A 14,905-nucleotide genomic window follows, 5' to 3' on the forward strand; every position below is an offset into this window, starting at 1 on the left:
CTATCCTTTAGATAGATTAAAACAGCAGGAAGGTGTTTGTATGAGAACCGTTTCTCTAAATATCATCAGTTGTATGCTTACTGCAATTAATCATGACTTTCTACATCCCACAACATAAGCTTTCCATTCACCATTCAGCCATAAGCAAAGATCTAAAACTGTACCCACACAGTTGACTCTGTCTATTCAACATCCTCATAAAAATGACTCCAGCCTTCCTCATCTTTGTGTTGGAAATTAATTCCTTTATTGCCACTGTTATAAAAGGCTCCATAGATATTCTTTAACCAGTATTTATCTAGCTTTTATTATTGAGTAAGCCAGGAAATACCTGAGACTTACTGTATTAGCACAAAACAAATGAAAGAATTCATAATACTCCATAAAGTAATTCCATTTCTGCTGAAGTGGTGTGCAGGCAGGAAAAAGAAAGCGCATACATTTAAGGGAGAATTGTACATACTTAATACGTAATACAAGTGAAATATTTCAGAAGGAAAAGCAGATGTGTTCATGAAGCTACAAAAGCAATATAGTTGATACTGTTGCAGAGCAAAGACTAGGAGCTAACACCCCAGGCCAGCCAAGGAGTGACTCCCAAGCTGTGACAATCACTTACAAACAAAAGGAAGAGGCAGACAATCACTTGAAAACAAGTGATTGAAATCTAGGGAGCTGAAGCAAACAGACCATGAAACATAAACTTGGTATAGAGACTCTGAGAAGTAAATCACTCCCCTTTGATTGTTGAGTAAGAACTTGGTCCTTGAAAAAGCATCTTTTCCGAGTAGGACCAAGAGGGTTAACAGCAGGAAATGTACTAAATTGGCAGCTAAGTAAAAGGTGACAAGGGTCTATGTGTAGGATATTCTGGGAAATTTAACAATATTGTAAATGTTTAGAACTTAAATTCAGTAGAAGTTTCATGACTGTGAAGCTAAAATAAAAAGCCATTAGACTTAAAAAGTAGGCCCTGCCTTATTTTCCAATTGGCATTTGTTCTTTATTAGGCAGGAACATTGGATACATCTATGTGTATATATATATATATATATATATATATATATATATATATATGTGTGTGTGTGTGTGTGTGTGTGTGTGTGTGTATTTTTAATCTTTTTCCATTATTTAACACATTCATGAAAGCATCAAAGTAACAAGTCTATGTTATGTACGGCACACTGGATTGATTCTGCTCCTGTGCTGCCACTGGGGGCCATGGAAACTTCTGGAAACAATTTACATCTCCATGACAGTTTCCTCACACGGAAAGTATCAAATGTCAGTGGCTGACGGTTTTCTGGACTTTTAAAAATTATTTCATTATTTGCTGACATGTTCAAATATTAAACATTTTGAACTATTTTAAAGACCACATATTCTGATCTGTTATATCCATTTAAAGTACTTCCTCCCCCAAAAATATAAAATGTTTAATACCTTTGAAGGTTTAATTATGTTTTTGCAACACTAAAGTTCCACTTGGTACTTTATAATTTTTTGCTAGAGTAAATTCACAGAGTCTTCCATCTCTTTTAACACCATTAAAACTGTGGACACTGGTCATGAAAGCAGAGCCGGCATGCCTCTTAGGTGGCTTGTCCCTGTACACTGAAAAATTAAGCTTTAAATCATATACTCCCACTATTTAAAGAATATTTTGTGGAAATAACAGCCCAATAAGTAGGAATTCCTACTGAGCTTTTTGGAGATAATATGTGAACTGTGAGGGTTTTATAAGATAATTTTTATATAATCTTGTCTAGAATACAATACTAGTAGTACTGCCCCCTACAGTCCATCTTCCCCACTGCCCAGGAAAAATCACTATATCTATGACCATGACACTCTAAAAACAGAAGGCAGCCTCAGTTCACAGTCTTATTCCTTTCATTCTTGCTTCAGTTAAATAGAAACCAGTTATTTCCTGAGTAATTTTAATATCAAATTCACATTTCTAAGAATTTACTTTGATATTGGCAAATGCCATTTTTCCAAGTACATATCCATTATTATGGAAGTGGTGGACACAAGGAAAATAAGAAACTGGGTGCATCCTATGTTTATAGCTTTTACAGAGGACACTGAAAAGAACTTCCAGACAATCCTCTAGCAAGAATCAATCTGACAATAGAGGTCAACTATACACGTTCCCCAACATAGACTATCCATTTAGAATATTTCTTTTGTACAATGGTGTGAAAGCAATCTGAATTTGGGAAGAAACCAAACAGAATTTTGATCTTCTTGTCTACTGCTAGGACACACTCTCTATGATGCTACGCAATGCAGTGTATGACTGGGACCAGTCAGCCACGCAACCTACACACTCCACAATATGAGTTGCTAAGCTTCTGTGCTGTGTAGGTTACAGGTGCAAAACATATTTTCATCACAAGTTGGGCTCTCAGAAGGCGTAATTACCTACTGTTAACTCAGAAAAAAACTTTGACAGTTTATAGGCTATAGTAAACAGTATCAGATACTGCATTTAAAGAAAGAAAACAGACAGTATAATACACAATGACCTTTATTCACAAAGCATATCACAGCCGAAAGTAAAGGGAATTTGCCAACTGAGCTCTAGCAAAGGAGGAGCCACAAACCACCCCAACCAGAGCAATGTTCTTCCCATTTTGCAACATCAGCACTGAAGCAGGAGATGCCAGTAGGGACTGAATATAACATAGGCCATGGGCAGAGATGCAGGAGCAGCCCAGGCTGTGAAAATGGAGACTGGAGTGTAACCCATGAAGCTAAAGATTCTTTACAGGAACTATGAAGAGAACACCCTAAGAACAAATCATAGAAAACTACCTGGGGCAATGACAACATAAGAATTGAGAAGTAAAATGCTGATCCAAGGAGTGGCTATGCCAGAACAATGTGATTACTACATGTGCCTCATCTACTACTATATGGAAACCATAGGAGTAATCAGTGACAGAAGCCAGGAAGCCAGGGCCTACACAAGATAACATCTGCAGCTATACCAGTTAACAGCCATGCTGGTGTGTTCCCTTCAGTACCTTGGGTTTAGAACATAGGGATGGAAGAATGAACATTGTTCTGCACACGCAGAACAAGCATGGGCAGAAATTACCCCCAAAAAAATCAACATTTCCTGCTGATGTCTGGGGGAAAGCCAGGTTAGGACTGACCCCTACTGGATACCAAACAAAAACTCAACTACAAAGGCAATTTGTTTGAATTCACTGGGACACTGTATGCCCCAAATCTGGTTTATCCATTTGAATTAGGAACAAAAAAAAAAAAAAAATGCTAACCCCAATTACCTGACTTTGGCCATAAAAAACATCATGGGAATAGGAAAAATTGAAATCCCAGGCCAACGAGGAAAGGAAGGAATACTGAATGAGGCTGTAATCTTCTTCATCTACTTAACTTATATTTTACTGTTTTCATTCTTCCATAAACATCTGTTTGGCAGATTTATAGCATGAACTCCTAATTGTTCTTATACACACAACTCACATGACTTCTATCTCATTCTTACTTTACCCCACCTCCCTCTTTTTACTTCTCAACTGTAACTTTCTGTAGCTCCAGTAATCTTTAAGCTCTATTTCCTAACAATGCAGCAACAACATCTTCCTTTGACTTTTCCCTCTTTGATGTTTTTCTCAATGGACACAAAACTAAGCCCTAGGCTTAGGTTAATTCCCTTCTGTCTCTAACCTTACTGAGTAACATTTTAGTATATACTGGACTATTCTTCTTTTCCCCTCATACTTTAATGGGTACTGATTTTTTGTTTTTTTTTTTTTTTTTTTGTATGCCCCCCCAAGTTGGTACTGACTGTTTTTAAGGAGTATTACAGTACTTAATGAAGTATAAATCTCTAGATATAGCTGCTTCTTTGGTAAAAAGATGACCTTTGGAATATTGTTGGAGATTATGCCTGGTCCCATAAACCCCAGTAAACTGCAGAGGTACAGCACCATGACCCTACTAAAGTCTAGTCCAATTAGAACATTGCATATATTACAACTGAAAGAATGTAGTTGAAAAAAATCTTATCAAAGAAATAATCATAGGTACACAACTCCCAAGGCAATTATACTAGACACATGAAAATTAGAGGCACTAGGTCATTCTTTAAAATACCACTTCCTGAGTAACAGATTACAATCAGAAAAAAATTAGATGAAATACAAAACAAGGATTTAAAAAACTAACCATAAGACTATTTGATAAAATGGAAAAGAACAAGGCCTAGATAGACAGCTCAATGGTAAAAACACAGACTGCTCTCTCAGAAGACCAGGCTTTGGTTCTTAGCACACACATCACATGGCTCACAACCACCTGTAACTCCATTTCCCAGGGGATCCAAAGCCTTTTACTTCTGAAGGCACTTGCATACACATATACACACACTTTTACGTAACTTAAAATAAAATATTTAATAATTCAAAGATGATATAAATAAACTAAATAAAATACATCTGAATAAAGAAGAAAAAAGATGAAAATCAATCTAATAAAGAGGTTGAAATGCTAAAATACAAAATTGAAATTTTTGATATAAGAGATCATAGAGTCTTTAAGAAACAATAGAATGATTAAAGGAAGAACAGACGTGGTACACTGTTAAAAGATTTATAAATCATGGGAATAGGAGAAAAACTTAAGGATAAAGGTAAAATCATAGCAGAAATTTGCCAAATTTGGGGAGAAAGATAACCATTCACATTCAAGAAACACAGATAAGACCATATAAACACCTCTCCATACTATTGTTAAGATCCTAAAAATGGGAAATAAAGAAAAATCCTGAAAATTTCAAGATGTATATACAAAGTCACATATAAAATCAAGCTCATCAAAATTACAGCATATTTCTCAACAGAGAATCTAAAAGTTTGAGTTTAGAATTCTAAACTGTAAAGACATACATGGCTAACTATGACTGCCATATGTGACAAAACTATTGATCATAATTGTCAGAAAAAAAGGCCTTTCCATTATAAACACAAATTAAAAGACTCCAGCACAATTAGGCTAGTCCCATAGAAGATTCTGGAAGAAATGCCATGCACTTAAGAGAAAGATAAACACATGTATATTACTATGTAAAAGAATAAACTATACTAGAATAGTTAGACATGCAAATCATTAAAGTAAAATCTTTAACATTACAAAACCAACAAGTGACAGGAAAACACAACTTCCAGTGACTCAAATGCTAATGTTTCAATTCAATATAAAGGCACAAACTATTGGATTGGTTTAAAAATCAGGATCTTAGTTGTTGCTTAGAAGAAATATACCAACTATCAAAGACAAATAATGACTTAGGGTAAAGGATGCCAATGGCATTCCAACACAAATAGATGTTAACAGTAAGCAGGTGCCACTGTTTTAATAGCTAACAAAAATGGCAGTCTTAGAAAGGATAACAAGTGATATTTCATAAGATTACAGGACTAATCAAGAAGGTACAACAATTATAAATAATAAGCACCCAATGCCAACATACACATTTCATGAAACAAAGACTTCTAGATGTAAAGACACAAATTAACACCAGCCCAATAGTAGCGACTAACTTCAATAACCCACTCTCATGAGCAGATAGGTTATTCCAAAAAGAAACAAGAATAAAACCGTCATAGTTAAATGACACATAGATCAAATGTACCCATGTGATGGGAGATGTCATTCTGTAAATATGTTTCTCATACTGGTTAATGAATAAAGCACTGTTGGTCAATAGGAAAGCAAGATAGTAGGAACTAGGAGACAAGGAGGAAAGAGGAAGTAGTAAGGAGGAGGAGTCAAGAAGGAAGATGGAGAGAGCAGAACGCCGGAGGCCTCTCTCTCTGGTAAGATAAAACCACGTGGAAATATGTAGATTAACAGAAATGGGTTAATACTTAAGACAGAGCTAGCCAATAAGAAATGAATACCTGGCCAACAGCATTATATCAAATACAGAGTCTCAGTGTGTTAATTGGGGCTGGCGCAGCGGCGGGACAAAACCAGCGGCGGAAGGAAAAACCTACTCCTTACACCCAAGTTATCAACAGAATATTCTATGCAAATACTGCAGAAAATACAATCTTCTCAATAGCTATTGAGACTTTGTCTAAAATATACAATAGTAAATGAGACAAGTCTTAACAAACATAGTAAACTCAAAATGATTTCATGTATTCACTACTCAATACCAATGAAGGAAAATTAGAAATCAACAGCAATAGAAATCCCAGAAAATTTTCAAAGTCATAAAAATTAAACAGCATAGTGCTGAGTGATGACTAGGTCATCAAAGAATCAAGAGAGAAGATTTAAAATGCCTCAAAGCAGATGACTATGAAGACCCTGCATATCATACCCTAGTGCATCCAAAGCAAGCAGTCCTTAAAATGCTAAGAGTACTTATGTTAAGAGAGAGAGATTGGGGGGGGGGCGGGTGTTACAGTGTGAGCATATCTGACAAAACAGCAATGAAGAAATGATAGCAAGCCAAATCTTAAGTCAGCATAGGAAAGAATAATAAAGATATGGTATAAATTAACAAAGTGGAAATGAAAAAATGCAAATAATTGATGAACTAGGATCTTTGAAATGTTTTTTTTAAAAAAAAACTCTTTGTCAAACTACCCGAAAGAGAAAGAAGACCCAAACTAATAAAATTAGAGATGAAAGAGGAACCATGACAACAGATACCAATAAAGTTCAGAAAATCATTAGGATACACTTAAAAACTAAAATGCTATTCAACTGGAAAATATAAAAGAACAGGATGAATTTCTGGACCATATAGCTTACCAAAATTAAACCAAGAGGGTATAAGCAATTTAAACAGATCTATAACAAGCAATGAAACAGAAACTTCAAAAAAATTCCTCAAAAAATATAAACGTCCAGACCCACATGTATTCACTGCTGAATTCTACCAGATGTGTAAAGAACTAACGCCATGCTCCTCTAACCACTTCACACACTAGAAAAGGAAGCACCACAACTACAGGCTTTATGAAGTCAATATTACAGATATTAAAACCAGATAAAGACACAGCAACAAAAATAAAATTGTATGCCAATTTTCATGGATAATAAAGGTGCTAAATTCTCAATAAAATACTTGCAAATCATATTGAACAACACAACAAAAAGGTCATTTATTACAAACTAGCTTCAACCCAGGGATATAATGATAGCTCAATATATAAAATCAATAAATATAAGACATCGCATAAACTAACTTAATGCCAGAATCACATGGGTATGGTTATGACCAAGTTCAAAGCCTTTTATTTTAAAAGCTCTTAAGAAATAAGGAGTAGAAGGAATGTACCTGAACATGATAAAATGCTATAAAGCTATATATAAACTAACTTAAATTCAACATGATGACAAATGAAAAAAGCTCCACGCATTTTCCACTATAAAATTCAGAACTAGACAAGACTTTACTTTCTCTGTTCTTATTCAAAAGAATACTGAAGGTGTTAGGCCAAGAATAAAGACTAGAAATAAATAAAAAGGAATATAAATGATAAAAGGGCAAGAGGGCATTATTTTATACATAGGAGACCAGAAAGATTCTAGCAGGTAACTTTTAGAACTAATGGATACCTTCAGTAAAGTAGCAGGATATATCTAGAGCAAACAAAATGTGGTAGCTTTCTTGTAGCCCAATAATTAGCATGCTTAGAAAAAAATAGGAAAGCAATTCTAATTACAAGAGCTTCCAAAATAATACCTTGGAATAAACCTAATTAAGGAAGTGAAAGATCTCTACAATGAAAAATTTCAAACATGGGAGAAAAATAAAAACTGAAGAAGACTCTACAAGATTTTGAAAGAACTCCCATGGTCAGGAATTGGCAGAATTAAGATAGAAAACATGGCTACATTATGGCAAACATTCTATAAAAATTCCAATGACGGTAGTATTCTTTATAAAACTAGAAAAAAAGTCATAAAATTCATAAGGAAATAAAAACAATTGAATAGATAAAGCAATCCTAAGGAGAAAGAACCACCCCTGGCTTCAGGATATATTAGTCACAGTAACAAAAGCAGCAGACCACTTGGACAAACAGATGCATAAATCAATGTATTAGCATGAAAATCTTGGAAGTAAATACACACAGTATCAGCCAGAGACACCTAATTTTTGACAAAGACAATTTTTGAATAATAATTCTGGAAATATGTATATGCATATATCTAAGAAAGAACCTAGAAGATCCCTATCTCTCAACTAGAACAAAACCCAAATCCATCAAAGCTCTTAATATGCAACATTAAGAAAAAAAGCTATGGGAATCCTTCAATATATAGGCATAGGCAAAAACTTTGTCAAAAATATCCCTCAATGATTAAATCAGTCTCAAAAAGGCAAATACCATGTTTTCTCTCCACTTTGGACCCCAGATTTTGTAAAGATGGATAGAATCATGTAGGTATTGAGGAAATGAGACCAAAACACAACTGCCTATGAGACAAAGGGAACTAAAAGAAGTGGGGAGAGGATCAGAACAGAAGGACAATAGAAAACTATTATGTAGTCACTTGGAAATATATTATCAAATATAATGCATATACAACACACACGCATACACACACACACACACACACACACACACACACACACACACACACACACATACACACAAAACAGAAATCACACCTCAAAGAGAATCCATCATTCTTACATAAATTTTTGAGAAAGAAACCAATCTTTTTTTAAAAATTTTCTTGCTGAATATCATAAACTATCTAAAGTATTAATATTTTCATATGTACTAAATCTATAATATTTTCTTCCAAATATGGAATAGTCTTCCAGTGAGAGACATTCTTATCATCTGATGATGTACTTCTAAATGTCATAACTAAAATACTGTATGGAACAAAAAACTCATTAAAACTTAGCATTGTGAATAATTCTATAAGAGATTCTTTTTTCCACCTTTAATACAAACATCTGTTTTAATCCACCAGCCAATATTACCAACAGTCACTGGATCATTGTAGAACTATGTAGTTAAATCTACCAAAAACAAAGATTTTGGACTGATCAAAATAATGCTAGCCTCCAGCCTAGAAGGATGTGGGGAGACCCTGGATCTCACCGTTGACTGAAAAGCTATTAGCATTTGATAGTGGCTGCATGAGGGGGAGTCCGTTGCTTTCATGACACATGTAGTGTGACTACACTACAGAGCTGGCCCCAATCCTGAGACCAGTTGGGCAACACAAACTGGACTCAGTGATGAAAAAACAATAATCTCAAACTTCAGTAGGAAAGAATGGGATATTGAGAGGGTAGTCTAGGAAGAGATGAGAGTGTGAATATGTTCAAAATGCATATGAAATTCTCAAAAAATGAATAAAAATATAAAATCTAGTACAAGTTTATTCCATCAATAATACTAATCTCATCAGCATGAGAATTTGTGAAAGTAAGCCAATATAAAAACAAGGGAAAATAAGAATGATGACCAACTAGATGATCCACAACAGTATTTTGAAGATGGCGGGCAAATAAAAGATGTTTTAGAGAACTAAAGTCACCAAAAATATTTTAGACAAATGACCAGTTGAAATGAAGTTTCTTGTAATATATTATTACACAATATCTGCAAGATATTGTGCATAAAAAGATTATGAAAAAAAAACTAGCTCTTTAAAAAGAAAAAATATGTTAAGTTTCTTAGTTCTTTCCAAAATGCTTCATTTTTTCCTTTGTCTTTATGTGGAAACTTTGTGCACTATTTAATCTGGATCTTAAAGTAGAAACTACTTCCCCACATCAGTCTATCCTAAACAATAAAAATCTCCAGGATTTAAGATGTCCTAACTCCTCTGAGTTTAATTAAGGAATTGCATAAGAAAGACTTGTACAAAATCTAAAATAAATCCAATCCACTATGTCAAAACTAAGGAGCACATCCTTACTTCCTTTCAGTGTGTAATTTCCTAAATACCATCTATTCAAAAGCTGATACCCCAACACCAATGTTCAACACTTACTACAACCCAGGGCCAGTGAGATGGCTCTGTAGATAAAGACACCAAGCAAAGGCCAGGAGTGCAAGTCCTAGAACCTACAATTTGGAGGAGATAATTGATTTCTAGGAGTTGTCTTCTAACAGATAGCCACATGTGTGCATACAAATGCTTGTGTCAAATGCCTCAGCTTTATTGATCTCCAGTCTCCTTTTACTATATTTGACTCAACACTCAACAGCGTAGACAATGAAGACAGGGCGGTTGTAACTTTCCAAAATAGGCAGATGTCAGTTAAAAATTTCACAAGTGTCTAAAAGAGAATGAAATAACCATAATTTCCTTTGGTTTTCAGATGACTCTTCTTGGGAAGAGTCAAATTAGAAGTTGATAGCCCTTATACAAGTCATTTAAGACTAAACAGCATTGACAGTTGAACAGAAAGGTTGGGACGGCCATGTAATCATAGCACTTGGAGGTGAGGAGTTCCAGGTCATTCCTGGCAACACAGCCTGGGCTACAAGTAACTTTGTATCCCTAAAAGCTATGTTTTATGTCTACTGAACCATACTAGTTCAAAGTAGAAATATGTATTTATCAATTATAATTTTAGAACATTTTATGATGAATAAAGAATATTGTGTAAAAAAACAACCAGATGCCTTTTTGTCTAATCTTAGAATTTGCTGTTATTTAATTATAGCTTTATTAAAAATTTTATAAAAGCATATTTTGCATTGATTCTTCAGCAGTTAGAGGAAGCAAAGTAGACAAAACAGCATTTGAGACCTCTAATCCAGTTAAACAAAATGTTATAAATGTAACATATAAAGATATGGATATAAAAAATATAAACATAAACAAAATTCATATTTATAATATAAACTTCCATAGTACATACAAGTATGTATGTATGTGTTTCCTTTAATGTTTAATGTATAACCTATCTAGACTTACAGTCATTTTTTAAATTTTTTTCTTATTTTACATATAAATCCCTGTTCTTTCTCCCTCCCATTTTCCCTGAACACCCTCCCATCCCACCCACCCCTCACACTCCACAGGGAGTGTGATGACTTCCAGGAGCGATCAACAAAATCTGCCTGGGCAGTCTAAGGGACTCTGACAATGAAATCAGGATGTATCCCTGGTACACGAAAGGACTTTGATAGCACATTCCCCATGGAGGGATACTCCCTTAGCCTAGAGACAGGAAGGAGAGCCTAGACCCTACTCCAAATGACTTATAGTCATTTTATCTAATTTTACCATTATAGTATTTCCATACTTCTAATAACTTGAAGAATAATCAGCTAAATGTTTTGTTCATTGGGCAATGCCCTTGGGTGCCTCTGGCCTAATGTGACTGTTATAGTTTTAATAACTGTTAGCCTAGAAATAATGTGATAGAGTTGATAATTTAGGAAGGGAAGCAACCCAATGAAGTACCCAGGAGAAACATGAAAATGTGACCAATACTTGGAAGTGAACTTTGAATCATCCTATCCAGACTGGAAAAAAAGAGGAAACAAGCACCAGGGCAATGCCACCATTGTAGGCTTGCCGAGGCTCCAGTTCTAGGCTGAAAGCTACTTTCTGTGTTCATTCTTGCCAACTGTACAATGTCGGGGTTGAATTATCTTCAATTTTACACTCAGGAAAATGAACCTCAAAAGTGACTTTCTGAATTCATTCTTGCTACTCTGAACAATGTTGGTTTTATTATCTTCCATTTTGCACTCAAATAAATGAACCTCAAAGTTAAGCATCTTGAGGCAGGAACAACGGCACTGGTCTCCTCACTACACTGCATAACCCCTTTGCCATATCACCTATGAGTGACAAATCAAGATTTCTATGCAAATAAACCTGGAAAATGAACAGAAGGCTCAACCCAGGTCTTCAATTATGTCCTGCATTCTTCAAAGCCTGGAGTCTTCCACCGCTGAGTAGATTTCACAACCTTCCTAAAATACTAAATGACACACTGTGTTGCTGTGTAGAACAGTCACTTGTGATAGGTTTCCATATGAGCTGCACCCCTAGAACCTATCTTTTGGGCCCACAATCAGAAATGCTTGGCCAGTGGATGCACTAATCTTATTTGAACCAACTTACTCCTGCTTTTGTTGCTCACATTAGAGTTATATTAAATATATAGTATTATTATTATTATCTTTCTTTTGCATTAATTATCTTACTTACAACAAAAATTAAGCTCCCACAGTACAGAATAAGCTTGAGATTCAGGGACAGGGAGTTACTCAGAATTTTATAGAAAGTTTGGAAGCCCTCCCACGGGGTAAAATAGTGTTGCAGACTTCAGGCCCTGTTCATCAGCCAGCAAGGCTGGCATAGATTCTAACCTTTTTCTCCTCACTGGCTTTGCTCTCTGTTATCTTCCTCTGATACAGAATGTAGCAGGTCAAGCAAGTGAATTCTTCAGTCAATGTATTCTTTCAGTCATTTACAAATGTGTTTGTCAGTGTGTGTGGCGGGGATAGATGGGTGGTAGGTGGGTGTTGGTGGGGTGTGATGTGTGATGTGTTTCTCCAAAAATGTCCAGGCCATTCTTATAAATATTCTCTTCAATCACTCAGTCATTCTACTTACTCCTTCTAAGACACAGAGAAGCCAAGAAGGAGTTTCTTCTGTGTTGTTTCTTCCTGACATTCTTTAAGCCTTTGGATTCTTCTGCTGTTGCTTCTGTTATGTTGACAGACAACACTAAATAAAGCTTTCAGACATTACTTAACAACCAGTAAACTTGGTTATATATTTTGTTATATTGGTGAGGATAAAGAAAATTATTACTAATGGGATCAACTAATTTTCCAGTGTCATTGAGCCATATGATCACAGCTACAAAGCAGAAGTCAGCAGAAAAAGCCTAAGAACCTTGAAATTTCTTCTACATGTTGGTATGCACTGTCAATTAAACTCATTTTTTTTTTTTCAGATAAGAACAAGAAGGAAGCAGAGAAAATTATGTTTACTCACCAAAACAACAACTACAGGATACAAGAGAGGAAGGTTGCTCTCTCCAAGTGTGCTCAGGAACTTCTGAGTTTTTTGAAAATCCGAGGACACAACCTTGAAGATAAGAAAATAAGAGAAAGTGACAGGAAATTTTTACAGAATGGAAGCTGGCTCATGGGGAGATGAACTTTACAACATATTCAATGGAACTATCAGAATTAACCATTAAACCACTTTAAAGGATACCTACAATTTATGCATACCATGATTTCAGCAATTTTCTGGGTTGAACTGTCTACAGACGAAATACTTGCATCTTATTCTAGGAATCAGGTTTAGAAAATAATGTTTTACTATTTGAAATGGTAAAAATACAATTGTTAGCATATAATAAATAACAGAACTAATCTGTCAAAATCTTTTTTTGCACATGTAAGGGTCAAGAAGCGTCCCTTCTCTCTGAAATTGTTTGCTCTGGTCTCAAATGCTTCCAACCACTTGTGCTTAGTACTTACATTCACAGAGATGACGCTATAACACTGGGCTATGAGGAAGTTCTGGATGTCTCCACCTGTGTGATCTAGGGGTGTGGATGTGATGTTAAGGCACTAGGAGAAAAAAAAAAAAAACAAATCAGAAGTTATTTGCTATCTGGACACAGACCAACATGAACATAAGTGACTTTATGACAAAGCAGCAGATGTGCTATAATCTCATGGATCCCTGCAGCATCTGCAGGAATAAACACAGGCTAAACTGTATCAGGACCACAACAAGGAAGATATTTCAATCCATGAATGTTTAATCCATGAATATACAGTATTTTTAAAAGCCAAAATTGTAGGAAACATTCAAACAGGGGGGAAGTGCTGGGGACCAAGAAAACACTACAGAACAGGAAAGGAGCCTGGTTTGTGTTTTTTGATGCATTTATTGGACCAGAACAGAAAGGCTGACAAGGCAGTGGGATGGAATGGCAGAGGCTTGCTTAATATCACAGTTCAAACATATTTTACTCCACCTGCAATGACTAACAGCAGGGAAAGCAATATGAAATTATTACAGTGGTGTCTGTTAAAGAGAGGTAAGAAGTGCACTTGGGCAGGAATAATCAAAAACAAAGACACTGTGAAAAGCCATCTTCTAAGAGGTAGTTCATCTGGGTATGGTGGTGCACACCTTTGATCCCAGCACTCAAGCCACAGAGGCTGATAGATCTCTGTGAGCTCCCTGCCAACCTTGCCTTCATAGTGAGAATGTCTCAACACACAAGCAAAAAAGTAGTATCCTTAAACTAAATTAGAAGAGACAGTACAACAATCATAAAATGTTTCCCCAATGAAATATTTCTTACATCTTGCTTCAAGACTTGCTTCAAGTTTTTCTTTAATTATAAACACAAACTTAACAATTATTATATAGGAATTTCTTATAAAAATCGAGCTGCAATAATGTCCCAGTAACTCGCATCTCATGGTTCATACCTACATAGCATTTATCACACTTTACAATCTATATTTCTAAAATACAGTGCTGTTCCTGACACATGGAACTGTAGCTCTGAGATGGCCTACTCAACAGCTTAATCCCATACACTGTTATAATGGAGGGGGAAGATTTTAAGAACTAGTTCTGATATATAAATTAGTTCCCAGAGAACTGAAGATTTTATTGCCATTTAAATTTTTTCCTAAGCCCAAAGTTCAAAGAGAACAATGATTTATGAAAGGAAGGAAGAAAGGAAGGAAGGAAAAAGGAAGGGAGGAAGAAAGGAAGGAAGAAAGGAAGGAAGGAAGGAAGGAAGGAAGGAAGGAAGGAAGGAAGGAAGAGGAAACAAATGCAAGCTTTCCCTGGTAGCATTTACAATTAACACAATAAGAGAGAACAACTCCCACTGTGCATCAAGCTTCACCAAGAAATCCCATCTTCTGGA

At 35.5% G+C, this 14,905-nt stretch overlaps 1 protein-coding gene across 1 annotated transcript in view; it reads right to left on the reverse strand.

The window, feature by feature from the left end:
• The window catches only part of Crppa (CDP-L-ribitol pyrophosphorylase A), a 272,273-nt gene that overhangs the window by 127,618 nt on the left and 129,750 nt on the right, over positions 1-14,905 (reverse strand). Inside the window, exons 7-8 of the mRNA XM_051175086.1 lie at positions 13,488-13,580; positions 12,994-13,086 (exon numbers count right to left, since the gene is read on the reverse strand). Coding sequence (XP_051031043.1) covers positions 12,994-13,086; positions 13,488-13,580 — 186 coding nt within the window. The remainder of the gene's footprint in view (positions 1-12,993; positions 13,087-13,487; positions 13,581-14,905) is intronic.

This window comes from Phodopus roborovskii, unplaced genomic scaffold (genome assembly GCF_943737965.1).
Source record: "Phodopus roborovskii unplaced genomic scaffold, PHOROB, whole genome shotgun sequence".
Classification (NCBI taxonomy): Eukaryota; Metazoa; Chordata; class Mammalia; order Rodentia; family Cricetidae; genus Phodopus; species Phodopus roborovskii.